The 27,156-nt window shown below is 43.8% G+C and overlaps 1 protein-coding gene across 3 annotated transcripts; it reads right to left on the bottom strand.

Moving 5' to 3' along the window:
• Positions 1-1,987: 1,987 nt before the first annotated feature.
• On the bottom strand, positions 1,988-27,156 carry PANX1 (pannexin 1). 3 transcript variants are annotated; one of them, XR_010026711.1, is made up of 6 exons: positions 26,945-27,154; positions 17,550-17,689; positions 8,168-8,391; positions 6,000-6,670; positions 4,183-4,335; positions 1,988-2,698 (listed from the first exon to the last, which is right to left on the bottom strand). XR_010026711.1 is itself a non-coding variant. In XM_063148867.1 (5 exons), exons 1-5 carry the CDS (start codon positions 27,123-27,125, stop codon positions 4,250-4,252), a joined length of 1,302 nt encoding a protein of 433 aa, XP_063004937.1. In that variant the 5' UTR covers positions 27,126-27,154; the 3' UTR covers positions 1,988-4,249. The 3 variants fall into 3 exon arrangements, 2 of the variants coding, with proteins under 2 accessions (XP_063004937.1, XP_063004938.1); XM_063148867.1 differs by having other exon boundaries at positions 1,988-4,335; XM_063148868.1 differs by lacking the exons at positions 1,988-2,698; positions 4,183-4,335 and having other exon boundaries at positions 6,009-6,123; positions 26,945-27,156.

Below are 27,156 nucleotides of genomic sequence, written 5' to 3'. Positions count from 1 at the left end.
AAAAGCACATCATCAGCCCCCGAAGGTACAAACTTGGTGGGATATGCCAGAGGGACATTTAGGGTGGTGATAACCAAATGGTTACGGTCTCATCCCTAGTGATTTTTGGAAGTTGCTCTAGAAGTGAATTATTTGCTCAGAATTTGTCTTTGAAGAAGTCCTGAGACAGGGCTCAGGAATGATCTGACACTTGAACAAGGACAGCAAGGAGCAAACCCTTGAGCTTTGTACTCAGTATTCCTGTTCAGCAGTGCAAACACATTCCAAGAGAAGCAGGCAGTAGCCTTAGGCTCTGTTTCTCATCCTGCAGCTCACATTCCCAGCAGAGAGGCCTTATTCCGAACTGAGCAGCAGCACAGATTTCTCTTACCCCAACTGAGCTCAGATGAGAGGGAAAAAGCAAACAAAGCCCCCAGTTCCTCTGCTGCTGAATGGGAGGTTTCACTGCTGTTGGCTTAGGTACATGAAATTTGTAAGTGTGCAAGAGCTAAAGCAATTCAAAGGTAGCACAAGCAGAGTGAGCCCAGGCTGTTTTCATCCGTGGACTGCTTACCCATTCAAATGCCTTCCAAGGCACCCAGCACTTTCCCTGGACTCTGTGGGGAAAGCAAGAATCTGACTTAAGAGGACAAACTCAGCAGCCCCTGGGCTGGGTTGGAGTTCATTCGTAGGCTAGGAATGTTGTTTGCATGAAGGTGTTTGGTTAATCTCAGTGATTATAAAAAGTTTGAGATTACTCACATCAAAGAATCTGAAGTGAAGATGCAAATTTTACTACCTAAAAGGATTAGTGTTATGGTGTGAGTTCTTAGTAATTTAGTATATTAAGTCAAATATTCCATTATGAGGAAAGCAGTCTTCTAGAGCTTCTGGCCACACAGTCTGCATGACAGAAACACTAAACCGCCCCTAATCAACAGCTAGGTTTTCATTTGTGCCACTCTCATATGGTCTGTGCAAAATGGTGCTCAAAGAAAAGATTTCTAAGAAAGTTTATTCCCATGACACAACTTTGATTCTTCCCTGCTTCTGTGACAGACTCACCTGTGCTTGTACTGGGGGTTAAATCCCTCTTTCCACCTCCATCTTCAGAAAACCATTCACGACCTGATTTCTGTCTTTGTGCTCACAAAGTGCAGTCAGGACATCCTTTGTTAATGGGGTTTTAGGCTTAGGCACTAAACCAGTAATCAAAGCTGCTATTAAAACATCCACTGTTCCCCATAAGGAAAAAAAAATGGATCTATAATATATATCCTTATTCTGAAAGTGACTGACAACATCCAGAGGCAGAAAAACAGTGGGGTACAGCTGATTTTAGAGGCACACCATCTGCTAATGGAATAAACATTTTTACTTGTTCTCTGCAGTTTAAATCACAAGTTTTAAATCTCACAAAAGCCACTGTAAGGCAAAGCATGTGCAGAAGAACTGATTGCAACTCTCCTACATTTAGAGAATTATTAATACCCAAGTGGTGGAGAGAGAAGGGGCAAGAAGGAATGGCATGGACCAAACCTGCACATTGACATTATCACTTTACCTTCTGGAATATTTAGAAGAATATTTAAAAGAGTATAGTGGTGAAGGGGCTGAAGATGGACTCTTTTCCATAAAGCCTAAATTGGCATTCCACCCATCTTTTGAAAATGGCAAAACACAGCAGGAGCAGTGCCACTAAAACATAAGTACAACTGAGCTGGGCAGTACAGAAACACATCTTAAAACAGGAAGACACAGCTGAAAAGTATGTGCTGACAGTGCGGCCAATTTGTAGATGGTAATTACATAGTGGATGTGCTATTTATCATGTGCTGACATTTTCTGTTGCTCTGACAATTTTATGAGAAAACAAAAAGAGCAGAATCATAACCACTGTCCAAAATTTTTTCTCAGGGTTTAGCATCAGACCACATGTATTGCACTAGGGTAACACGTGACTGTTCCTGGAACCTTTGGACACTTATGCTGTTGGAGGTCACAAAATCGATTTCATTTTAATAACCAAGGAGGACTGACAGGCATTTTATTGAACACTTTAGAAGACAACAACAAATTCACTGTAGCAAGTCATATTTTTTAATACAAAAGGGGAATTAGTAAAAAGTTAGGTGCATATCCAACATGAAACATGAACATGTGGCTTTCAGGAGCTTTGAATTTTAAGACTGGAAAGTCTACTTACATCAAACAGTTCAAACACATCCACATCACAAAATCTTAGTATTGCACTATAGCTCCTTGTCCAAGACATACAATGCACAATGTGCACCTGCACTGCCTACATACAAAGGACCATCAGCAACACATCAGCACAGCCAGACAGAATCTAGGGAAGGCCAAAGGGATCATAGGCTTGGTGGCAGAATTATGGCAGTGAAATTCACCAGTGTGGACCACCAGTGTCCAACATAAGCCCTGTTTTGTGCTGGTTATGCAAGAGACATTAGGATTGCAGCTGTGCTGCTGTCCTGGGCAGAGGCAGCATAAAACTATGGCTTGAAAGACTTCTCTTAAAATAAGGCTTGTCTTAGTTGAAAGCCATAACAAAACAGAAGAGTTCTTGTAATATTAGCCCTAAGTGTAGCACAGCAGCACTTTCAGATCCACTCGGCTTCAGATCCACCTCAGTTCACAGCGGCTGCCAGATTCAAATATGGGCACAATCTCTGAAATCTGCTGCAGCACATGAAGAGTTCTGTGCAAAAATGGTACCACCAGTTACTCCTGTTTGCCCCTCACCCACAACCATATGGAGAATGCCAGCAGATGAGAGCGCAAAAGTGGGTGACACTAAGGAATTGGAAACTGGAAGTCCTACCTAGCTGTAAAAGAAGTCCTCCTTTGTTTAAAAAGCCAGATTGGAAGAGGTGACAGGTAAGTCATTTCACTTTCATGGACAATACAGAAAAACAAGTCAGTATATCACATTTGTGAAAGGTATACACTGCCACTGTGGTGCTTCACTCTCCCTACCCACCTCACCTTACATCTAATATTTCAAGACAAAGGTCATTTTAATACTCAGTGAAGGTTGAGGTCTTGGGCAGAAGGGACAACACTAAAGCTGAATTCTACTCTCTCCAAGTGGTCTGGTAACAAACCTTTGTACAAACACTCCCCCTTATTTTGTCTCTTCCAATACACTTAAGGATATTTAATTAAAATACAGTCACAACGTGTGTGGGGGAGAACAACTTGTCATACTATTCACATCTACTTCACCTTGGCTGTTGGGCGCATGGCTCTGCTGAGGCATTTGGGTGCTACTTTAATACAAGTTAGTCTTCTCAAGTGTGGTTTAGAAAACACCACAACTAATACTGCATTTGATACTACAAACACATCGAGAAAAATTCTATGCATAAAAACATTACAAAACAACTTCAATAAACTGTTACAAAAATAGAACCAATTTCACTGATCTTCAGTCCAAAACTCCAAGGCGGATTTATTAGACACTAAGACCAAAAAAAAAATTGAGGGATAGAAATTAAACCAACAGCTTACACATCACTACATTTTGTAAAAACATTATTAAGACATTATTAATTTATTAATACATAGAAAACTCAAAATCCCTAATATTTACAGTACCTTCTTAACACTAAAACTGCTTGTATCTCTTTTTCCACCAGTGTCAAGTACTTAATCCCAGACATGAATGTTGGGATGACTAACAGAGACATCTCAGGCTGAACAGAGTAACCTCTATTTTTCCCATGAAGACACAGCCAGTACCAGTGGCAGCCACCATCCAGGACAGATTAACCAGATTCATTATAAAACCCCATCCCCAGCCCCCCTTTTCCAGGTCAGAGAGCCCAAAGTTACCTTACTTAAACCCCAGAACTGAGATGGCCACTGCTGCAGAGCAACACCTTAGAATGCAATCAGTGGCCATACCTTTTTGCTACCTGCAAGGTTATGTTCCCATCCCTGTCCAGCATGGAGTGAGCTCTGTCCAGCTGCCAGCTTCAACTGAATTCAATGCACATCACTTGCTACTCATGACAGAATTGTTTTGTTCTTGTTCCTCCTTGTGTGTGGTTTGATTGTTTTAATAAATAACGGAAGTGTACAACGTGCTTTTTCAGGCACATGACTCCTGATTATTATACAACAAATAGTCTGTAAACCAGTTTGGCCTCTGGGGAACTGTCAGGCATTAAAGAGCAGCACCTTGCACTGAGTGCAGTGGAGGAGCCTTCCCATGGAATGGGCTCCTGGCTCCTGCAGCTGGGAAGCATCAGCACGAAGAATCTACAAGCCTTTGGCGAAGTCTCTTGTCTTCTCTCGTATTCGCACTGCCACTCGCATCACGGTCTGTCAGCACTGAAGAGAAGGCAAAGCTTTAGAAGAGAAAGAGCCACCAAACCACTCAACACCTCCTGGGGCACAAAGGAAGTGCCACCCTGCCTGTGCTGCACTGCCGGCTGTCCCGAGCCGCCTCCGGTCCCCACGCCCAGCACCAGGGCGCCCTGCACGTCGCTCTGCCAGAGCCAGCACGTGCCACTGCTCTGCCAGCACAGCCCCTCATAAAAACATGCTGACACCACAAGGGACAGAGGAAAAGATGATGAGGTGTGGGTGAAGCTTTGCTGATGGGTGTGGAGCCTGCAGCTGTCCCCAGGCAGAAGGAGAGGGGCCACACCAGTCTGAGCTGGTCACAAACACAGCAGCTTCTTTCTGCAATCCATTTTAACAGCGCTTCAAGCATTAGCTTGTTCTGATCTGGACAGAAATAGATCTTTGAAGTGTTTTCATGAGGTGAAAACAATCTCAAACATTCTGCTTTCAGATAAAAATGAGTCATATTTTCTATTAACTTTTCAGCTCCTTGAGCCCAGATCTCCACCTCAGGCTTTTATATTTCACTTCCAAACCCACCTGTCATTTCAAAACTGGACAGATTTAAAAGGAAAACTAAATGCTGTCAGAATTACTCCAAGCTGCTGCACAAGAGATGGCTGCCAAAAGGGGTTCTTCTGGTTCAAAAAGAATTCTGCTTGTTTGTTCTGAATTCTCCTGTTGTATAAGTTGACTTCTCCAAATCTCAGCCTACCACAACTGCTTGACTCAAGTACAGGAACAGCTAACCCCTGGGTACTGATGCCTCTTTTTTATTAATTACAGGCCATAGCTTTCTGAAGAGAGAATAGATTTATTCTTTTCCTACCTTTAAAATAGTTCTTTAACTTTCTCTCTGCATTGTGCTCACATACTCAGGTAAACTTCTAAATATTTTAAATCATCATCACTTTTGGTTTATACCTCTCCCTGGACATTTGGCTTCTCTAATTCTGCACTTGAGGAAGGAACTGGTTTCACAATTAAGATATGCCACATTTTTTAGGACAGAATCCTAGACTGTATTGTATATGAGTGATTGCTCAAGGTGACCATGTCTGCAAACTGATGGGATATTGCACCAATCCAGACTGACTTGGACCATTTTGATAAAAATCTCTTTACAGTCAATTTTCCTTGCTCTCTATGAAAGCAGGAAGAGGAGCATGTTCACTGACCCCAGTCCCACTTCCCTTCTTTTGTCATTTCCTGCTCCTCTGCCAGCAGCATTTCTGAGCATCAGACTTATTTTTATATGCACCCATGACTTCTGCCAAAGCCTGAATAGAAGCAGCAGCAGCAATTGCTGCACTTTGGAGCCAGCTTCTGAAGAAAAGTCCTGAACCCACCAGCTTTCTCACTGGAGCTGCTTCAAGCACAACCCAGCCTAGAGCTCTCCTGCTGAGCAGGGGGTCTCAGGCAGGTAAAGCTCAAACAGCTGAAGCCTGTTAGTGCCAGAGCAGAGATGTCAGCAAGGACCACCAACCCAACAAACAACCCAGGGTTCAGATGTGCCACACACTTACACCACCACATTCTTCTGAAGTTATAGCACTTACACAGCAGGCAACAGAGCAAGGACTAAGCAGAATTACCTTACAGAATATATTAATAAGGTTTTGGTAGGAATACACATCTAGATAGCTTACCTTGTAACTCTGATGCATCTTTTTCCAGCTCTTCTGTAGTTGTTTCTTCAGGCTTCTCCAACTCAGCAGTCCCTGGCTTCCCATCTATGGTATCAGTCTTAATAGTACCAAGGTTTACCAAAAGCTGCATGACATCAAACTTCTCAGAAACTGCAATGTTCTCCAGCACTTTAAGGCATTTATATGATTTAAGTTCACTCACATTTTCCTCAAGAAAGAGGAGGTAAAGGCTTAAGTCATCAAAATGATTTGACTTAAGTTTCAGAACATCAAAAGTTGGCAAGATTTCATACACTTTGAGAACACCTGAATTCCACCTCCATGGAACAAACATTGCATACACTACCAGGGGCATCACCATCAGATAGACTATCAGGTTAATATAGCTGAGTACCTTGAAGACACCAACAGCAATAAGCTTGCACTGAACCACTTCTGGAACAGTTGTGTCATTCTTAAGGATCCCAGTTTTGATAGTGCAAAGAAACTCATCACTCAGAGAGGAGAGGCGGATGTAGTAGCCCAGATAGAGGCATGCAATGAAAATAATTACTAGTGTTAGCAAACGGCACGTAATGTATTTAATTATTAAGCACTTGGAATTCTTTTTTGTCTTCAGGTACTGCTCCACAATTGGGTATTTAAAGTAGCTTTCAGATATTTCCCACAAACTGAAAAAGAAAGAAAAAAAATCTATCAAATCATATAGATCAGATGCTGCAACATTCACCTACCCCAAATATCAACAAAACTTAGTACTCTAAATGAGATAAAAGATTGAAAACCTTCTTAAAATCACAGAATCACAATATGGTTTGCATTAGAAGGGTTCTTTAAATATCATCTATTTCCAGCCAATCCCCGTGCTCTGCCATGGACAGGGACACCTTCCACCAGACCATGCTGCTCAAAGCCCCATCCAACCTGGCCCTGAGCACTTTGAGAGGTGGGACATCCACAACTTTCCTGGGCAACCTGTGCCAGCCTCAACATCCTCACAGGGAAGAATTTTTTCCTAATGCCTAATCTAAACCTACTTTCTTTCAGTTTAAAGCCATTCCTCCTTATCCTGTCACTACATGCCCCTCTAAAAACTCCCTCTCCAGTCTTTTTTTGTAAATATCCCTTTTAGGTACTGGAAGGTGCTTTAAGGTCTCCCTGGACCCTTCTCTTCTTCAGGCTGAACAACCCCAGCTCTCCCAGCCCATATCTGTAGGAGAGGTGTCCCATCCCTCTAATCATCTTGATAATACTCCTCTGGACTCACTCCAACATGTTCACATCCTCTTATTGATGTAAATCAAGGGTAGTTTTGTTGAAGTCAGTAGAAAACCAATAGAATAACAGACAAATGAAAAATATCAACACTCTAATATGGAAAATTTGCTTAAGAAACAAAAGAGTTCAAACACTGGAAAATGGGAAAAAACCATAGCCCTCATGGGAACAAAATATTTTTGTTCCTTTCCAGTACAAAACAGGTGCAGTACGCAAATCCATGCAGAAATGCAGACTCACCAAGCACTTGTTCAATAATAGAACACTAGAAGGCTTTTCACTTGCCAAGACCTAACTCCACATTTCACAGGGACCTAAGACTGCTGCACTACTTGTAACCCCACACACAGAGAGAGAAACAGGTACCCTGGCCCTACAAGGGAGCAGGAACTGGATCTGGTTGGAACAGTGCACCAACTTGATCAGAAGGGGGCGAGGGTGACGCTTTTGTGGGTTTTGATCTTTGAGTTTTTAATCATTTTTCTAATCAGAAGCTTTGCAGACCTGTATCTTAAAGAACAGGAGATAACAAGTAACTCGACAGTGTGCAAGGGACTGTCAAGAACATTGAGAACTGAGGACTGAAGTATTTCTTTTCTTACACTGTGGAGGGCAAAACTACTTAACACCTACTGCAACTAAAGACATCAGAACATCTCAGGTAATAAGTAATCTGAAGAGCTCATTACATGTTTTCTTTAAAAAAAGGAAGTTATAAGTTCCAGCTCCAAGGGCCAAAGTAATCATTTCAGATATCTTTTTTCTTTTAACTAAACTTAAAATTGTGTCAAGTCACCATTCAAACCCTTGCAATAAATTTCTAAGTGGGTACAGATGTCACACCTGCTATGAACCTGGAGAGCAGAGAAAGCCAAGCCCCAAGATCTTACCTCTGTGTCAAGTTCTCACTAGCAGCTGGAATCAAGTCAGCAGGGTCCCTGGGGTCTCCACTTCGAATGCTATTAGCAGCTTTGATTGCCCTGTTGTAGGCTTTGTCAAGTTCTTCCATAATAAATTTCAGGTCTGAGGAAAGGTGAGGGGCTGCAGTGAAGCGCCAGAACAGACATGGCAGATACAGCAGGATAGCAACAAGCAGAAGGATGTATGGGAAGAACTGCAGGGAGAAAAAAACCCTGATTAGGCTTCACCTGCATAAGTAATAAGTCAGCAAATCACTATCATTCCCCATAAGCATTTCATTTCCTAGAGGCCTACTAAAGCTCTGTAATTTTATTTAAATCCTTCTACTAAAACCTAATTTTGTGATTATTTGGGACATGCAGGGAAGCAAAATCTCTTTTTCAGACAGCTCCAGTAACTCTGCTGCTGCTTAGACCAAACCCCTTTTTCCCCACCAAAGGGGAAAAAAAAGCACACAGAATAAAGGTGCCGTGATCCTGATAACAATTTCTGCATATTCAGAACCACTGGAGCTGACACTGAGAAATACAGCATTAACCTGGGGAAAAAAAAAACAGCACAGCAAAGCAGCTATCAGAGGGGCTGACTGAAAGCAGAAGACAGCACCACCTAACTCTCCCTCTCCAATGTGTCACCACTGTTCATAGCAACTAAAGCACACCAAATACCAGCAAAATCTCTCCTGCTTTCCATTTGCTGTCAGGAGGTTAATGACTAGAGCTGCTACAGCTTTGCCTCTGCCTGCAAACACACATCTGTTCAGACTGCATCCAGTGACTGTAAAAGATGTAAATGTGGCTGTAATACTTCAGGGTATTTGAACATTTTCAGGTAACACCTAAATGGAAACCAACACACAGCATCAGAATGGTCTGGTGTCAATGCAGCACTGAGAAGTCAGCCCTTACATGGTCACAACTGCTTAGGAAAAAGGCTGAAGCAGGTATAAAACACAAGTTTGAAGTTTTGCCATCTTTCTTCTATTCATCAACAAGTAGTTCTTGTCACTCTAATTCCTCCCAGCTGCAGGAAAAATGGTGTTTCTATGTACTCTAACATTATATTCAAAGCATAAAATCATGCATAACATTACCCTTACAGAGACAGAATCTAAGATCTGGAGAGACAAGCAGTTTGTAATGAAATGTACTGCAAATTCAGCCAATCTCTAATTCATTACATTCAACCTTTGCTAGCAAGCACACTTAACTCCAATCTAGCATCAGTTCATAAGGAACTTTAAATTAGTTGAACAAGTATGAAACAGATGTAAGACATCACAAGTGTTATAGCCATGTGCCCATGCACGTTCACTGGCAAAGCCAGTGGAGATTTTTAGAGGAAGCCTGAACTGAAGTCATTAATCACTGCAAGTGGAAAAGCTACACGTACATTTGCAGGTATTAAACAAGATGAAAATCTAGGCCTAATATAACTATGTTAACTTGTGTTTGCATTAATCAAGAGAGATTAAAGTTTTGCATGCACAAAGTAATTTGATGTTATGGAACATTTTATTCAGGAAAATTACTTCTAATATCACCTACCATTAAAGCAAAACCCTGTGTTATTACTGGCAGTAGGAATGCGTATGATGTATTAGACCTTAAATGACTGACTTCCCCTATCCACAGCAGCCCATAAAAACTGTGCAGAGCTCTGCCCTCACTACTGCCTCTCCCTCCTCTTTGCACACAACAGATAACATCAGACCATCTTCCTTCTCCCAGGTGTAGACCTTCCAATTGAGATGTAAAACTCTGGTATGTCCAATGTTTTTTGGACATCTCATCATCAACACAAGAATTTGGTCTTCTTATTTATCTCTGTGGACAATGCCACCAGGTCTGAGTCCTGATACCTTGGTTTACCCAAAACTTCATGGTTTCACATCCAGGCTCTATCAGTCCTCTGAATTCTGTATTATGTAGAAATAGAAATGATCTGTCTTTGAACCCATCTTATACTTACCTAAGCTCTTCTAACCTGCTGCAACACATTTTCCATAGGTCTTAACAAATGCTTAACATTGCCTGTATAGCTGCAAAGCCTGTTTGACTTCACTTACACCTGCATTAAACACCTCTGAGCCCCTTTCCTCTGGTGCCAGATGGGGAAAGAAACAACAGACACATTTGATTCAGTTAGGAGCAACCAAAATATATTAGTTATGTTATATATATATATGTGTGTGTATATATAATGTATATACCTTATTTTGGTTTACACTGCTTGGCTTTAGTACTCATTCATTTCAAATTTTAGCAGCATAAGAAGATTTATTAATTCCCTTTCTGACCCTCAAAACTGGAAACGCCATCAGCAGTATCCCATATAATCCTAGAGATCTCTTTAACCCAAGCACTACAAGACATGTGGTAAGAGACAAGATAGTTTTCACACTGGAGTTACAGCCCCAAAATTCCATTGTTCCAGTCTCCACTTATTCCCTTATAGCTTAAAAGAATTCTTCAGCACTTGTGTAGCACATTGGCAGCAGCCCTCTTGCCCTGTCCCAGATGTCCCCCTCTAGCCTGCCCTCATTGGGCTGTTGCCTTAAAAAACCAGCCTCTGCCATCTTGCCTTGCACCTCCTCCTCTCCCCAGCTCCTTCACCACTGCCTCCTCACCTAGAGCATCACACTGCTGGAAAAGGCACATTTCCTATGCATTTGCTGGGCTTCCTCTTGCCAGGCTCTCCTCACTCCCAAAGCTGAGCTTATGGCAGCATAAGTGAACTCTATGCAACTCTTTTCTGAATAGTCTCAAAACCAGGGCAGTACACGATCATTAGTGCAGCTCTTTATGTTTGCGAACAAAGTATGTATCTGTCATGTTTTCCACAGCACCTGATGCACAATTCCATCCTTCTCAGATCCTGGCTTTTTTAAAAATGAAAGATATGCTTGTTCTATTTGTTAACAGTAGGCTTAGATAACCAGCAAATTGTTTTGAAATCATTAAATTTAAGTTCTTGAATGACAAGGAGAAGTGAAAATGCAAACTCATCTGGCATGAGCCCTAGGTTTCCCAGACTTGGGCTGTCCAGCTCATCTGACTACATTTGACAGTCAAACATAATGACTTCCCATTTTAAGAAGAGGACTCTGTGGTACTTGTGCACAGACAACCACGTGCCATCAGCTTTTCTTTTATGGTTTATGGTTTTATGGTTTATTTGCTCCCAAGGCGCCGAACGCACAAGGAGGAAGTGCCCCTGCAGTCTTGGGTAGTTTGAGCATTGATGTAGAAGGAAGTGTCACTGATCCCAAGATCTGTATGGTCAAAGGCAAGCCAGAGAAAAATACTGGCCCAGAAGTGAAGCTCAGTTTTTCCTTTGCTGTGTAATTATCAAGTTCCTTCTCACCATATTCAGTAGGAGACTGACAAAAGGAGTGGTGTGTGCAGCAGGGACTCAAAGTGCAGTGCTCTTTAGTTTTCTGAGCTCCTGAAAGCTAAGGATGATGGAAGCAGGTTCTCCTGCCTTGCTTGGCCCTTAGCCTGATGGCACACTGGGGGGAACAGCAGGATCCCAAGGAGGCAGAGCGCTTGGAAGCCAAGAGGCTGCCCCTGTACTGCTGCAGGTCACGTCACTTGACAAGCCCTTGAGCCCTGTGTACATTCCAGGCTGTTTAAGTAAATTTGTTAGCACTCAGCCACTGTTCAGCAAGAACACGTGCATGGATAGAGAAGAAGAGGCATTTGAGCAGTCCATTTGCAGAAACACAAAGTGGTGGAATCACAAAACTGTCTTTTGAAGATGCACAAGCATCACACTCCCATGAAGGTGAAAGATAAAATCAGACTAAAGCACAAAAGAGTCTATCTCCAGCTTCAATTCTGCTAAGGTGAAGTAAATACACAGAAAAGTTTAAAGTAAGTGCTTTATAAACTCAAATATGCTTTTATCATGCAAAAAGAAAAAAAAAGAAGCTGGAATTGGAGTGATGCAAAGGGCATTTTCAAGGACTTAATCTACAGAAAGCTTGCCAGGGTCTGGATAAAAATGGCTGCAAGAAGATGAAAATAACTTTAATGGTATTTAGAAAACAGCTTTCTAATTTTACTGTATCTTCAGTCCCTATTTCCTCTGGACAAACACTATACAAGTGACTGAAAGCATTCTAACTTCCACCTACCTGACCATGGCCAAAGAGTAACTTGAGTACAGTAGCACAAAACTTGAGCTTCACAGGTCTGGGTAACAGCTTTGAGAAAAATTAATTGGCAGACAATTAAAAGAATGAAGCACTGAAGTGCCTTCATTAAAATACATGAACATGGTGAGATGTCTCCCTCTCCAGTTCCAATTTTGGAAAAAGCCCAAGCAAAGGCACTAATCCCCAAACAGGCTAATGGCAGTAATTACACATTTCCAGAAGCAAAGGCATTAAACTCCCTCTGGATATGACCCTATTCCTCTTTGCAGCAATGGGAGGTGTCTCACTGGTGTTCAGCAGAAACAGCTATAAATGAACTAATCATTCTAAGCGAGATGCTGTCCTGTCTCCAAACCTACAGTGAATCTCAAACCCTATGTGACCTTTATCCCTCCTGTTACATACTTTCTTTCCTGATACAGCTTCAAAACTGTTCTTCTCCAGTTTTAATTAGCTCAAGCCATGATCACCAGCGAGGCTGTGATGGCTGTATCCAGTTTATTCTGGACTTTGGGGGACAGATGGCAACGTGGTAGTCAAGGGCTGCCAGGAGCAGTGACCCAGGCCTCTTGCTGGTGTACACAAGGCAATCATCACACTTCATAAGCAGCGGGCAGCCCTGGGCCTGTTAAGCTTTCCTGCTTGGCTACAGACTGCATCCCAGCTTCTCCCCTTGAGCAGGGATACCTCTCAAGGTTACTCCTCAAGGCTGAGAAACTCCTTGCTGTAACACGTGGTCTGTAGGGGATTATTAGCATGCTTGAAATCTTAGCTAAGTGATTCAAAGGATTGACAGTGCACATACAATCCTTTAGACATAAACTGTTGAGAGGTCTGGGACTAAGTTTGAACCTATCCACATCTGAACTCCCCTCTGAGAAGTTTATAATACAAAGAAGTTCTTTCTGAAACTCATAACTCAACAGGAGGGTCTCCCCAACAATTTTGATTCTATCCTCCATGCACTAAATGTAGTGTATCACTGAACCTTGATAAAACACTGTCACATTCACATTTATTGAACTGTGTTAACTCACTGCTATAGATCAACACATTGTTGCCTCTCTCTTATGAGTGAAGTGGATGACTCCATCTGCAACAGAATGAAGTTCCTCTAGCACTACAGTTTCAAGAAATTACTTCAAAATGCATCTGCATTTATAAATACATCTATGGGTGTCCTTGCTCTGACAGCTCTTAGTCTCTCTGGGAAGGGTTTACAGGTGAAACATGAGGGGCCCTGAGTCAATTAAGAAATTGCACAAACAATGAGTCACTAGAACCAGGTAAAAATCACAATTATAACTGTACCATCAATATAATAACCCCAAGGTTTGTTTTGGCGTATTCACAGACAAGTGACTCAAAAAACAACTCAAGTGTCCATGGTAAATCTTACTTCTTTTATGAAAAATGAAGGTTTTCACATAATCTCACTTCATGCATACAAAGACTGCAGACCCACTCTCAGCAGGTCCCAAAGCACTTGTCCTGCACTTTGAAAGACCTGAGTGAGACAACTGACCTCTTCTGGCTGTGCCACATGTGAAGATCTCTTCTTTCAGTCAGATGAATTCTTTGCCTGCATTTCATGTGAGTACAAATCTCCTTTTTCTGAACACCCTATACTTTTTCTTTGCTTACTTTTATCTTCTTTGCTTCTCCCCAGTTAATAGCAGACTAGAACATAGAGTAATTTAAAAAATCCCTAGAAGACTCTTGATCATAGGCAGCTCCATCCTAGCAATCCAAATTTCAGGGCTATGAAGTGGTCATCACTCCAGGTTCAACCACCCCTCAACTTGCTTGGTTGCTATCAAGAGCTGGTAAGATGATGCTCACTGTTCTCCTGCTTGAGTTTTCATAAATTCCTCTGTGCACTATGGATTAAAAAGGCTTCACAGTGCAGTCCCCTCCTCTCCTCCTCCACTACATGGCCAAAAGCTTTTCTTCTCCTTCCAGTTAAGGATCAAGACAAGTTTTACCAAAATAACTTGTCAGGTGGAACACTCATCTTTAGAGACAATAAGCAAACTACCTGCACAGGGCAGGCAAATACAAAACTCCTCCATCCCCATCACCACTGTCTGTCTGTCTTTACCACTCATCTCTAGAAACCAACATCTCTGTTCTGACACTTCAGACAGACACAAGAAACTTCTTAAGGGAACTAAACCTGAATGGAAAATCCCATAAGAAAAGAGAGGCAACAAAACAGTGAAGCCTGACCAGAGTAAGTTTCCTCAATGACAAACCTGAAGAGGAGTCAGAGGACTCAGCCATATAATCATTTTGACAGCTCTTTCACTGACAAAGAGAAGGAAATCTTAGCATTAAATTAAGAATACAGGCAGGACCTACCACAGTCTCTTCCTTATATGTATCTGCAGGTATTTTGTTCATTGAATTGTGCATTGTAGCACACAACTCATTTTGCTTCCTGCTGAGGGTTACCCAGTGTGAGGAGTTTCCAGGACAACTGGAAATTTCAGAACTCCTGTTCTCCATGGGGAGAGGTTCTGGGCACCCTCTAGGAGCACAATGACCACTAGAGAGTTAAAGAACCCAGAAGTTTGCAGTATGGTCCTTTTCAGCTTCCAAACTGATAAATTCAACCCCTGGGAGAGATCTAGAGCAGAAAGGACAACCAGTAAAGGTGCCAAGCTTTAGGGAGTGCCCAGAACTTAAACTTACATTTTACTGTTGAAAAAACCAAAAATCCCAGAGCAAACTTGAACTCTGAAACAGGAGGAAGATGGAAAGGCTTCAGTTTTTCTGTTTAAAAAAAAAACCTCTGGAGAGTTTGATAATCCTCCAGAGCAACCAGACGTTGAGAAGAAAAGCAGTGCAGGTTACTACATGCTGGCTTTGTCACCAAAGAGCTCCCTGCTCCTCCTTCCTTCTGTACCACACTGAGCCCTGCCCCAGGAGGCACTACTTCTGCCAGAGCACAGAGAGCATGCCAGAAGGAAACCCATCCATTTTAATCAGTAATGGGGCCTACAATCTCATTCCCCCAAAACTTTAATATAATGCCTCCTTAAGTGTTTTTTATGGAGCCTTCCAGCATGCCAATATAGTGAGATACTAAGTGAGTCAGAGTTTTGGAAAGAATCTGAGATGCCCTGCAAATAAAAGCTCTGCTTCCCAGAAAGCAGGAAAAAAGTTTTAAGCGAGGTTTTAAGAAGAACTGGGCCTAATGACCCCTGCTGTCCCTCTGTGTGCATTGCTGTAGATGCAGAGTCAGGTCTCCACTAACCACTGACCAGAGCACAGCAAGTCTCCATTTTCTCCTTAACCTAATCCCTGTGCTCCCAAAAGGCTCTGCTCCAGCCATTTTAAAAATAATTATTTAGCCAAATCTGCAGAGCAATGAGCTTGTGCACACTTTGTAGTGCAGTGGTGGGGGGAGAACCCAAGTCTTCCTGCAGAAGTGATCCCAAGGCACTGAGCAGCTGTTGGCCCTGGACGCAAAGAGCAGCCTTCAGACACCAGAGTGGGAGCTAAGTTCACTGTTAAACAGCTGTAATGCCCCTCCTTCCCTGTAAACTTGTAAAGCATGGACCTGATGAACAACCAGAAGTATATTAGTTAGTATTGACTTCCAAAGTGCATCTGCAGCTCCCAATGCCTGGATCAGAGGGTGGGTGGCTAATCATGGATCTGGGAAGATGAGTCACCAGCCTCTGTAACAGCCCCTGGCTCAGCTGAGCAGAAGCACTTCCTGCAGACAGGCGGCAGGACATTTACAAGGAAACATCATATGCCATACATGTCATGGAGAACTGCAGCAATTTCTGATACAGCACTAGTCAGCAAATTAACATGGGTTGCATCATAAAAGTATGAGTGCTTAAGTTATTCGTGGCTGGCAAACAAGCAGACTTCATGCTATCAGCAGGTAACTATCACATGAAATTCAACACAAAAAAATTGGGTGACAAGAGCTTATTCCCTCAAGAGAAAGGGGCAGCAAAATATCCAGGTTTGCAGGTGGAGTTCCCAGCACTGTGAAATGTTCCAGCAGCTTCAACTGGCCTCTGTAGAAGGTCTGGCTGAAGTGGAGTCCTAACTGTGCAGGGAAGAGTTCAGGCTAGAAACCAACAAGTCTGGCTTTAACTCTCATGAAACACATACCTATTGAGTCAAGGTTATCAGTGGAGCTAACTGGAGAAGCCAAAAGTAAATCCTCAATTAATTATTTGAGTCAGCAAACAAATCAGAGATAGCCTTGAACAGCTCCTCAGAGATTATACCACCAGATGACTGGATAATAAAATCTGAGGCTCAGGATACAGAAGCAAAAGCCAGAAATACAGGTGCTGCAAGTCTCATATCTGAGCTCCCTCTAGCACCAGGCTCTCCTCTGCTCTCAGGTACCAGGGGTTTATTTGCTGGGGCAAGTAATACAAGGGCTGAGGAAGGCAGAACACAAATTTGCAGAGCCCAGCAAGCATTTCTTACCTTGGCATCAGCACTGCTCCAGCAGGCCAAAGCTGCCTCTGGAGTTGAGTCAGCTCCAGGCACTGGCATGGCATTAACCCAGTGTGTAACTCCTGCCAAACCTCAGCAACTGCTTTGAGCCAGCTCAAGTATCTTAAAACCCACTGCACTTTTAACCCATAAAATAAATCTCCTTCTGTGCTTTATATGATACTGCTTTACCTGAGGCAATGAGAGCCAGCTCGTGGCTGGCCTGCAGACATGCAGAAGAGCAGCTGACAACAGGGTTAAACCTGTTGGTACCACTGATTAATTTCATCTCTCCCAAAATATCTATCTGCCACAAGTGTCTGTCTCCATGCACAACTGAGTAACACAATAAAAATATAAAATGTTTTTATTTCCCTGTTTTTCTAAAATAAGCTTTTACAAGCGTTAAGGCAGTTGTTGTGTCCTGTACTCCAGTTTTAAAATAGTTCCTGGCTAAAGCCAGGTGAAGCATTCACTCCAGGGCAGCACAGCAACATAACATTACTCTTATGTCAGATAACTGGTGACCCTTTATTTGAAGGCAGAAATTACTTTCTCTAGTACTACCCTCTTTGGAAGTAAGGGAAAGAAAACATTCTAAAAATAGAGAGTCAAGTCAAAGGCAAGGACTACAGCAGAGCAGAAAAACCAGAAAAGTGAGACAAAGGTAGGTTTCTATGTGGGAATAACTTTGCCAGGAGATGGAGAGCTATACATACTTTATGCAGAGACAGGGGTATGTTTTCTAAGTTGTTGTGGGACGGTTGCTTCTGCTGCACAGCTGCCCAGCAGTAGGAGTCCACATAAGCAGCTTGTCGCCAGGAGAAGGAGCTGGGTGCAAAACAGCTTATCTGAGCACCTGGGAAAACAAAGCAAAGGTTATTGCAGCCTCAAAAGATATATAAAAAAAAAGAAGAAAACAAGTTTAGGAAGAAAAGCTCCCATTTAATATGTTGTGGTACCCAAAGTTATCAGGTTAAGTGACCAGACAAGGCCCAGCAGTTCTGCAGGGAGGAGGCTCCTGAGTTCCCACTGCCCCCAAAGGCTGTAACTCCCACAGGGAGCCATCTAAGGACGTCCCTAAGGGCTGAGACAGCATAGTACAACACTTATCTTTTAGGCCTATTTCTGTACGTCTTGTGGGAAATGTGACCTTTAAGATCTTTCTCACTTGCACTTAACTCTTAATCTCACTCACAAACACTTAAAGTTTGGCCAAAGGGAACTGACAGATAGAAGGTGTGACCACATCAGGCCCGAGGCAACAAATGCCATCACATACCACAGTGTTACAACTTCCCAAAAGCTCAACCTGCAGCTCACATGTCTACCCTAACAAGACCTCAAACACCACTCTTGCAGCCCAGCAACCCTTGGTGGAAGGGCAGGTTTTCCTAGGGTGCTGCCACTTCTGCCTCTGAGACTGCAAATTATTTGGAGGGGTTCAAGCTATATCTGTGAAAACAAGGATTTCCTCCTGTAATTTTTGGCAGAGAAATTGTGGCCCCAGACACATCCAAAGGGTGCCAGGCCTCTCCTCATCAGTGCAGTGATGTGCTGTGTCCAAGACTATGCATAACACTGTCATTCCCATTCACTCCCAGGACCTCTCCAGCTGCTCAGGAGCTTCAAATTAAGATCAAGGCCCCAGCTGACAGCAAGAGCAGCTATTTACCAGCCTTAGGGTCAAATTCTGCTCTGGCTAGTCACAGGCACCCCTCCCACAGCATACTTCAACCAGGAAAAGTGGTGATGGGACATGGAGCACCAGTGGCTCCTCAGGTAATGCCAGTAAAACAGGATGAAGGGGTTCAACTTTATTTCTGAAGCTTTGACAGTGAAAGCAATCCCCCCAGCACAAATACATTTCCACAAGACTTTCATAAATGTTGCAACAGGACAATCATTTCACCAAATAATACACAGAGTGGACATGGCCATGCCATGAACATTTCTTCTAAGAGCAACACTTCCAACGCTTTTGCCAATATCAAAAGACCAACAGGGGAAAACGTGCTATAATTTTTTCTCCTGAACACATTAATCTAAGTTATGCTAATGGAATTTCTGTGTGCTTTATGGGAGTAAGTATGTAATGCAAGCCTGTGTCATTTGTTGTGCCTTTTTTCTAGTTTAGTTTCCAGAGAATAACAACTTCTTTTGGAAAAGGAGCCAACTGCATTCGCCTTGTAACTTGTACAGCCTCTTCACAATGTAGCATAGTCAAGGAGCTTTATGAATAAAAGCCTTTCCATATGAGTCACTATTATAATTATTTCTAGGGCTGTAGTATCACAAGGACATGGTTTGATCACCATGGTTTGACCTGCCACAAGTCTCCCTTATGAAAACCAGTTACTGTTTACCAGAACAGAGCTCATGTGATTTAGCAAAGTTGGTACCACACAAGCACTTGCACTCCCCCAAAGCCCTGGGAGTTTTTGTTTCCCAGATGATTTCCATTAGTTGTGAAAACCAAAGAAATAATATATTGCAGGAAAAAAAAGGGGGGGGGAAAGAAAACAAAGAAAAAAGCAGGCATTTAATGTCTGCTCTCCACCAGATAGGGACCATTGATGCCCTGCTCTCATAATTTAACCAATCTCCTGCTGGTGGCTGTGCCCAGTGCGGAGCAGCAAACAAGTGACCCTTTCAAAAGGAGAGCAATGGAGTGTTCAGAAAGATGCTTTGTCTTATTCATGTTTGTGCATCCACAAAAAGAAACACATTCCATGTGTTCATTCTCATTAAAAGTTGGAACACCACTTAAAGTGATGGAGTGTTTAAAAGGCAGAAGTGAGGAAAAAGGCAGGCATGCCTCTTCTCCAAAACTAGTGATGAAAAAGGCAGCCAGCCTCCTTCTCCAAAATGTCATGTGCACAGCTTCCTACCAGAACAGCTACAGCAAAGCCAGTGCTGCGGCAGAGCAGAGACCATCACTCACAACCCCCAGTGTTCCAGCAGGGACACTGGAAACCTGACCTGGGAGCCAAGCACATAGAGCTCACCCTCAAGCAGGGGGACACTCCAGTTGTTGGACTGGTTTTTAACTATCTGACTGCAGTCCTGTTTGTAAACACTTGTTAATTCAAATTACAACTTTGCAGTGACAGTACTAAAGTTAGGACTTATACAGGGAAGATGTTTTTGTGCATCATCCGTACCAAACACAGACCATTACATGCCTCAGAAAATGGTCACCATTTCCCATCTTTTATTTCCTTCCTTCCTTCTCTCCTCCAAAGGAGTAACAGCAGTATATATAGAGAGATAATTTATTTTATGTTGGACTGTTCTGGAGGAAGCTGAAAAGAAAATCTGTAGTTTCTATTAGAGAAATTTGGCACAGGGCTATCACAGACCCACTGTGCACACAGCTATGCACAGGGCTAGCTTATGAGAGGCCAATGGTCCTCTGCTATCACAGGAGCAGCCTCTTGGCTTGGTGATATGAAGCCAATCATTTCCCTTGCTCCTGCAAGTAATAGCTTGGGAAAGAGAAAAGCAGCTAACAAGCCCATAACAACAGGGAGATAAAATATACAAGCAAGAAGGATGAGGAATAACAAAAGACTGCATTTGCTGAGCAGTTGCCACAACAGTCTTTGGCCAATTTATCATTACTCTTGGCACCGGACTTTTTTTGTAATAACTTCCTGATTAGCTTTGGAGAGGGAGCAATAGAGATTTGTCTTTTACTTTTGCAAAGAAATGAGGATAAAAAAAAATGCCATTTATGATGGCTGTCCTAAACACAGACCACCCAAAAGAGCTGCAGAAAGCTAGGCAGCAGCAGGTGTGCAGCCACATATGATGAAATGACACTTTTCCAAGAGTGCTAGGATTACAGATGGGGCTGGTTGTTGCAGCAGGAATTACTTGCAGGCGTAGTGCAGAGTGCAAGGCTGAGTCACTGCAGCCAGTGCACAGCAAGGATGAGCTGTCACCCCACACAGCTGTGGTGCCTCTTCATGGGTGCTTTGCCAACAAACTTCCAGCTATTGCCTCCACATCTCTACCAGGAATACCTTTTTTTTTCCCCTGCAACTGGCTCTTCTGCAGCTCCTATGCAGAAAATCTGTGTATGAGAAGAAACTCTCAGAACCCCAAGGAAATCTCAGACTGACAGGAGAATCCCTGTTCAGTACTGGAGTGCTTTGCTGGGTCCAAGGCAGGAGGAGCAGAGGGATCAGCATCCTCTGGCTGCATCCTTCACAAAAGAGAGGGTAAATCCAGCAAGCCAGACTGGTTTCCTCTCCAGCGGCTCAAAACCTCTCTGCTGACTTACACATCTAATTAAGAAACTGCAGCTAACAGGACAGTCAAAAATCAATGCTAATCATAGGCTTAACTATTTTTCTTGAACCAGGATCAAATGATTGCAGCTGACAGGACTGAACCTTCAGTAAGTAATTATTTGGGTTCTAATACACTGCAGTTACTGCAAAAAGATTTGCATAGGCTTGGAGGAAAACCTGGCCATTAATTTTTACTATAATTTTCCACAAGGCAAAATGAACTTGCCATGATACACAAACATCTGATGTCATCTAGCAAGAATTATGCTCCTTAGTAGGCACTAAACAAAAACATAAGCAAGAAAATCAAGGCACACATAGACAATGCAGACTGCCAGGCACCATCCAACATACATCCTCCACACCAACATTAAAAAGTATTTTAAAGAATAAAAAAAGGAATCCCAATGCATGCCAAGTAGAATGTTGGGAGAAACAGAATCTATTGAAGAAGAAAGTATGGAGCAAAAGGGGACACTGGAGAAAAGAACCTATTCCCAGGGGTACTTTGGCAATGGAGCAGGAGCAGAATGTAAAGCTCAGGTGATACAATGTTTAAGGAAGTGGGTCAGAGAAATTAGCAGGTATATTTCTTTCTACAGGGCTGCAAGTTACCCCTCAGAGAAGTCTCAAAATCATACAGTGAGAAAAGAGATGGGTATTTATCAAGCATAGCCTTCAGAGTGATAATTTTTTGATTCACAGGAAACAGGAATTGTGAATTAAATTTCCACCACTGAGATTTCCACCACACCTTTAAACAAAGAGTTTCCCTTCATCTGAAGGAGAAGCACTACAAAACAGTGGCAATGACCATGTAGCTTCCCTGCCAACATGGGTGGTACCCCAAACTTCAGGTAACACCAGAGGCCCATGATTTTTACATTTACTCTGGCAGCTAAAGCAGCTTACCATCATTTCCACAGGAAATGTAAAGCTGGCTCTATAGGAATGAAACAGAAAAAACCTTACCAACAGCTGAAGATGCTCACACAATGACAGTTTATAGCTTGATATTAAAGCAAATGTTTTTACCAGCTTGCCCTGGCTGCCCAGGCAGGCCTGTGCCTGATGCTGGAACTTGTGCTCTTTCCTGAGCACTCCTGACACGCCGAAGAGCAGCACAGTGTATCCTGCTGGGATCTGCCCCTCTCTGACAGAGGGTCTCAGCCTGCCTGGTTGCTCTGGGCTGAGGCAATACATTTGCTGTCTCAGTTCCTCATTAACGCCCTGGGTTCCACAGCGCCCTGCTGAACCAAATGCAAGGTGTGCAACACAGCTATTAGCACACAGCCTGCTCCAGCAGCACTGGGAGGGGCTTTTCCAGCTCCCAGCCAGCAGCTGCCACAGTAATAGTCCTTGGCTTAATTACACCCAACCCAATTTAGCCCCCAGCTCTTACCAAGTCACAAGATAGGATTATTTCCCAAGAGCCTCCCCAGGAACTTGTGAACAAGAATGGAGAGGGACATCAGCAGGAATGACCAATCAGGGAGGTACAAGAGAGGAAAGGAACCCAGTTAAGACTATTTTTTCACTGTATTTGTTGTGATTTAATCTCAGTTGTTTTTGTTCTTTTTTTTTTTTTTTTTTCATTTTCTACACATTTTATTCTCGTGACTGCTTCAGACACATGATTAACTTATCTAGAGAGATCCAGGCCCAGCTGGACATACAGTAAGGGGCACTGAAGCCATCGTGGCTCCCACAGAAGCTTCTGGGATGCAACATCCAGAGCTCTCCACTAACACCCTTCACTCTCTGTCTTCTGCCAGCCAAAGCACCTCAAATCCCATAGGCAGAAAACTGCAAGGATGGGAACTAAAAAAAAAGAAAAATAGGTGAAAGAGATGTCCATAAATTAGGTGGAAAATGAGCAGGGCAAGTAAGGATTGTCACCACTGGGCAAGTCCAAAGTGGTCAATGGGGACATTAATCCTGTGGTGTGCAGACCATAAGGCAAGGCTCCACCTTCCCACCTCTGAGCATTCTCCAGCATGGCAAGATACACCAGAGAGCACCAGTGGGAAATAAGATGGTTTTAGCGCAACCAATCTCCGTTTTGACAGATTCATGCAGATGCTGTGGGTTGGCCCATGGTCTGGTACTTCCCAGTCCAGCATCCTGCCACAACTGATAAGCCAGCTGCAGAAATGCTAAAACACTTGGATTCCTTCATCCCAGCTACCTGTGAGCCATGCACAACCAACACCCAAACCAAACATGTAAGGGCTTCTGTGGCCACCACAAAATTCCATTCTTGTCCACTCTCTCCCTTCCTTCTCATCCCTCCCCAGGCATCACCTCCCCCACAGGCTGCAGGGAATGATGCCCATTGCACAGCTGTGCCTGAAGCTGCTGCATGCAAGAGGTCAAACACCATTTGGTGACAAGCACAGATGAGCAGTTCACAGTTGCCTTCCTACAGAAAAAGATGAAAATATTTGATGTTGAGTGGACAGCTCTCACATCTGCTTTTCTTTAAGCTGCAACCCCAGACAGCCATTGATATTTTTCCCAGAACTAAGCTGAGTTTTGGCAGAGGCCAAAATGAAGCAGCTTGTTTTGATTTCCTCTCTGCTCATCTGACTCTACCTGCTTAGGGCTGCAGCATCCTGCTCCGAGCAGCACCCTGGGAATAAATATCTATGTTTTCAGCCAAAGTGCTTACAGTAAGAAATCACATCTTGCAGTACACACAATCTGAGATCAGAAACTGGAATTCAATTCTGACTCAGAACTGTTCTTACTAAAAATGGCACAGATAAAACTCTATTCATTTCTCATTCATACACTGCTGAGGGTGCCCCATCTTTCAAGGGTTTTTTCCCCTTTATAAGAAGAATTGCTGATTTAGCTACATTTAGATGGTTTCTGTTACCACACTACCTGACCATCTCTAGTATAACTTACCCAAGAATTGCTAAATAATATAAGGAAATAATATCAAGCCACAATATAAGGAATATACATGTACAGCACAATACACACAATCCTATTGTTATTTCCATTTTCCCATTCCCAGTATATATAAAATTATGTAAAAAAAGGTCTAGCTGCAAAGAGGTAACAGGTGCAGGATTTCAAGTAGCAAAGATTCCCAGGGATAGCAGACAATAGCTCAGTCACTGCTTAACTACTACCAGAACCAGCTTAAAATCCTCACAAAACTATAACTGACCATGGGTCTCTAAAATACAGCAAAAAGCAAACTCAGGTTAGTTCTCCTCCTGCTCCTGAAGAATGCCAAAGCAGGGCGCAGGCGCTAACCCCAGAATTCCAGCACTGCTCACTGGCTGGGTGCTACAGTTCGGTTTTCCACACCTCCAGCAGAGAAATCCTCTGTGATTCAGCTGGAATCTCATTTATTTCCTGAAACTCCCATCACAACTAAAAGTTACTTGGTGGCTTCAGAAAACTTCCATAGCCTTTGCAAACATTTTAATAGATTTGCACAACTAAGAGCAACCACACGTAGGAGGGAAATTGCAGGTGTCTGACACCAGGCTGCAACGGAACAGGAAAGGACAGCAGGAAGGGAAGGTGACAGGATGAGGTGCCAGGACAACCCGAGGTGGGAAGAATGCAATTATCCCAACAGAAACAGGAGCTGAGCATTCATTTTTGGAAAGGGCATTCAGGTTTTGTACTCTAAGCAGGTATTCCCACCACTTTCACACCCACCTCTGAGTTATTCTTTTTCAGACCTAAAAATGAACCCTGACAGTTTTACTCAGTTTAGCACTCCTGAGCTTTTTCAGAGGATGATTATATCACAAAGTGTTTGAAAACAAACCGTGCTGTCTATTTCATCACCAGCTGAAAACCACAGCACAGACAACCAGGCATTTCCAGCCCCTAAAATCCTCAGTGTTCCCCCAAATGCCTTAATGGAAGCAGTTTTGGGCTGTCCCACAAGCAGCCAGCCTGCTGAGCTGCAAGGACGGTGTGGGAAATAGGTGACAGCTGTCCCAGCAGCGTGGCTGCTTTACTATCACTTTCTGTATGGACACCACGTGGTGCAGTTTCACCCCTGCCCGGAAATAACAGTGACAAGTACTTCTCATAGTTATTTGCATCTTTATTTCTCAACTAAAAAAGCTCAGTTTTCAACCCACTGCTTCCTTCTAACAGGTTCTCAGGATTATAAACAAAAACACTAGCAAGATGCAGCCCCTTGTTTTTATTCTTGCTTCATGAATCTACTGCACTCACAGATTCAATTTGAAATAATTGAAAGACAAGAACTTAACTCATCTGAAAGAAAGGCACACTTTGCCGAACTCTGCAGTTCAACTGTGTGTTTGATCTTTGTGTAAGGGAGTAAAATGAAAGAAATAAAGGAAACATTGGTATCCAGGCACCGTTTCAAACTGGATCCAGCAATTCTAGAGTAGAAGCAGAAAGAAGAATTAAGGGGCCCATATACAAGCTGCTGTATGGAAATGCAAACTTTCTCTTTTTAATTGCTTGAAGAGGAACAAATGTGCCTATATCAGCAGCAGGTCTAAAACTAAAAGAAGCAGGTTAGACTGCAGAAATATGGATTTGTCCATCCAGTTTCTGGATGAACAGAGGTGCCGTGGGGCTCACATCTGGTCTCCAGTCCGGTTGTCCTTCACTTCCCTGCGCAGTTATTGTGTGCCACAGCAATCTGGTGCACTGGGGGTGTAGCTGTGTGTAAATACAGCGATCTGGGGCATCCTATCTCTCAAGCAATCTGGTATCTGACTAATGCTACTCATAATGGCTTTGCACAGATTCACCACTCATCCAAAGCTGCATTCCAGTTTCCACTCTCCTGACATTCACTTCAATCCTGTAGATGACAGAGACCAGGTGTATAACACTGAATGCCAATAAACAGGTGCAGGCAGCAAATCAAACTATCTCTATGAGAGGCTGGAAATCCTGTGATTCACCCCTGTCTCCAAATGGATAGCATTACATATAGACCTTTGAAATCTTCATTCATATAGTGCTATTCTTAGCAAACCATAGGAAGGCTTGGGTTGGACGCTCAAAGATCATTTAGTTCCACTCCTAATGCCAAAGGTTGCTGCATGATCACTTCTGTAACTTGGGGAGGTGGGTAAACAAAAAGATAGTAAAATAATTGGGGAACTTGGCCTTTTACCTGTAAAGCATAGTTTCATCTACCATAGAGTCACAGCAGAGACTGACAACCGAGCGGGAACAGCTGCAGGAGGGCAGAGGAGCAGCGGAAAGCTTCAGAGAGCTCTCCCACTGCCCGTCCTGCGGGTGAGCAGCCCCGCCGAGCAGCCTGCAGCGCACGGCAGAGCTCTGACAGCCCTTCCCCGTGGCACCTGTTCCCGACAGCTGAGCGACACCGAATCCTACCGCCCAACACCCCGAGCGGCAGCAGACGGGCACTCCCGTGGCACATCCCGGCTGGCAGCTCCGCTCTGACCTGCGCTGGGAAACAAAGGGCAGCGCGGCTTCGGCAGAAGATGCGCTCGCTGGGCTGACAAAGCCCCTGCTCGGGAGGTGCCGAGAGAAAGGCAGCGGCCAGGGAATGCCCCAGCGAGAAGGAGGCCGGCCGGGCAGCCCAGCACACCTGGATGAGCCAGCAGCCAGGGATGCGCTCCGGGACGGCGGCTTTCCGGGAAGGCAGCGCTCCCTGCCGCGGCCCAGAGGTGCCCTCTGCCCTGCCCTGCTCCGAGCGGGAGCCCCGCCGGCAGCCGAGCCCGCCGAGCCCCGCTCCCGCCCGGAGCTCCGCTCCGCTCCGCCGCCCGCACAGCCCTTTGTCCGCCGCGGGAGCCGCCGGGAACCGGGAAAGGGAGCGCCGGAGTTACCGATGGAGACCTCCTGGGCGAAGGCGAGGGAGATGAGGAGCAGCGGCAGCCCCACGGCGATGCAGGTGACGATCTTGTCGAGCGCCAGCTCCAGGCGCAGCCCCTTGTAGCGCGTCTCGGGCGGCTCCTTCAGCAGGAAGTCGGAGAACACGTACTCGGTGGCGATGTGCGCGATGGCCATGGCGGGCACGGCTCCGCACGGCTGCGCTGGG

Source organism: Melospiza melodia, chromosome 2, assembly GCF_035770615.1.
Source record: "Melospiza melodia melodia isolate bMelMel2 chromosome 2, bMelMel2.pri, whole genome shotgun sequence".
Lineage (NCBI taxonomy): Eukaryota > Metazoa > Chordata > Aves > Passeriformes > Passerellidae > Melospiza > Melospiza melodia.
The sequence above is the reverse complement of the archived record's forward strand: the minus strand, read 5'-3'. Positions and strand labels throughout refer to the sequence as shown.

What these genes read in the sequence shown, in the direction of transcription:
- PANX1 (XM_063148867.1), bottom strand. Translation starts at nt 27,125, where the DNA reads ATGGCCATCGCGCACATCGCCACCGAGTACGTGTTCTCCGACTTCCTG. An exon ending in TACCCCTGTCTCTGCATAAA is followed by an intron (nt 8,392 to 17,549) that starts GTATGTATAGCT and finishes TTCTCCCTGCAG; the next exon opens with TTCTTCCCATACATCCTTCT. An exon ending in AGTGAGAACTTGACACAGAG is followed by an intron (nt 6,671 to 8,167) that starts GTAAGATCTTGG and finishes TTTCTTTTTCAG; the next exon opens with TTTGTGGGAAATATCTGAAA.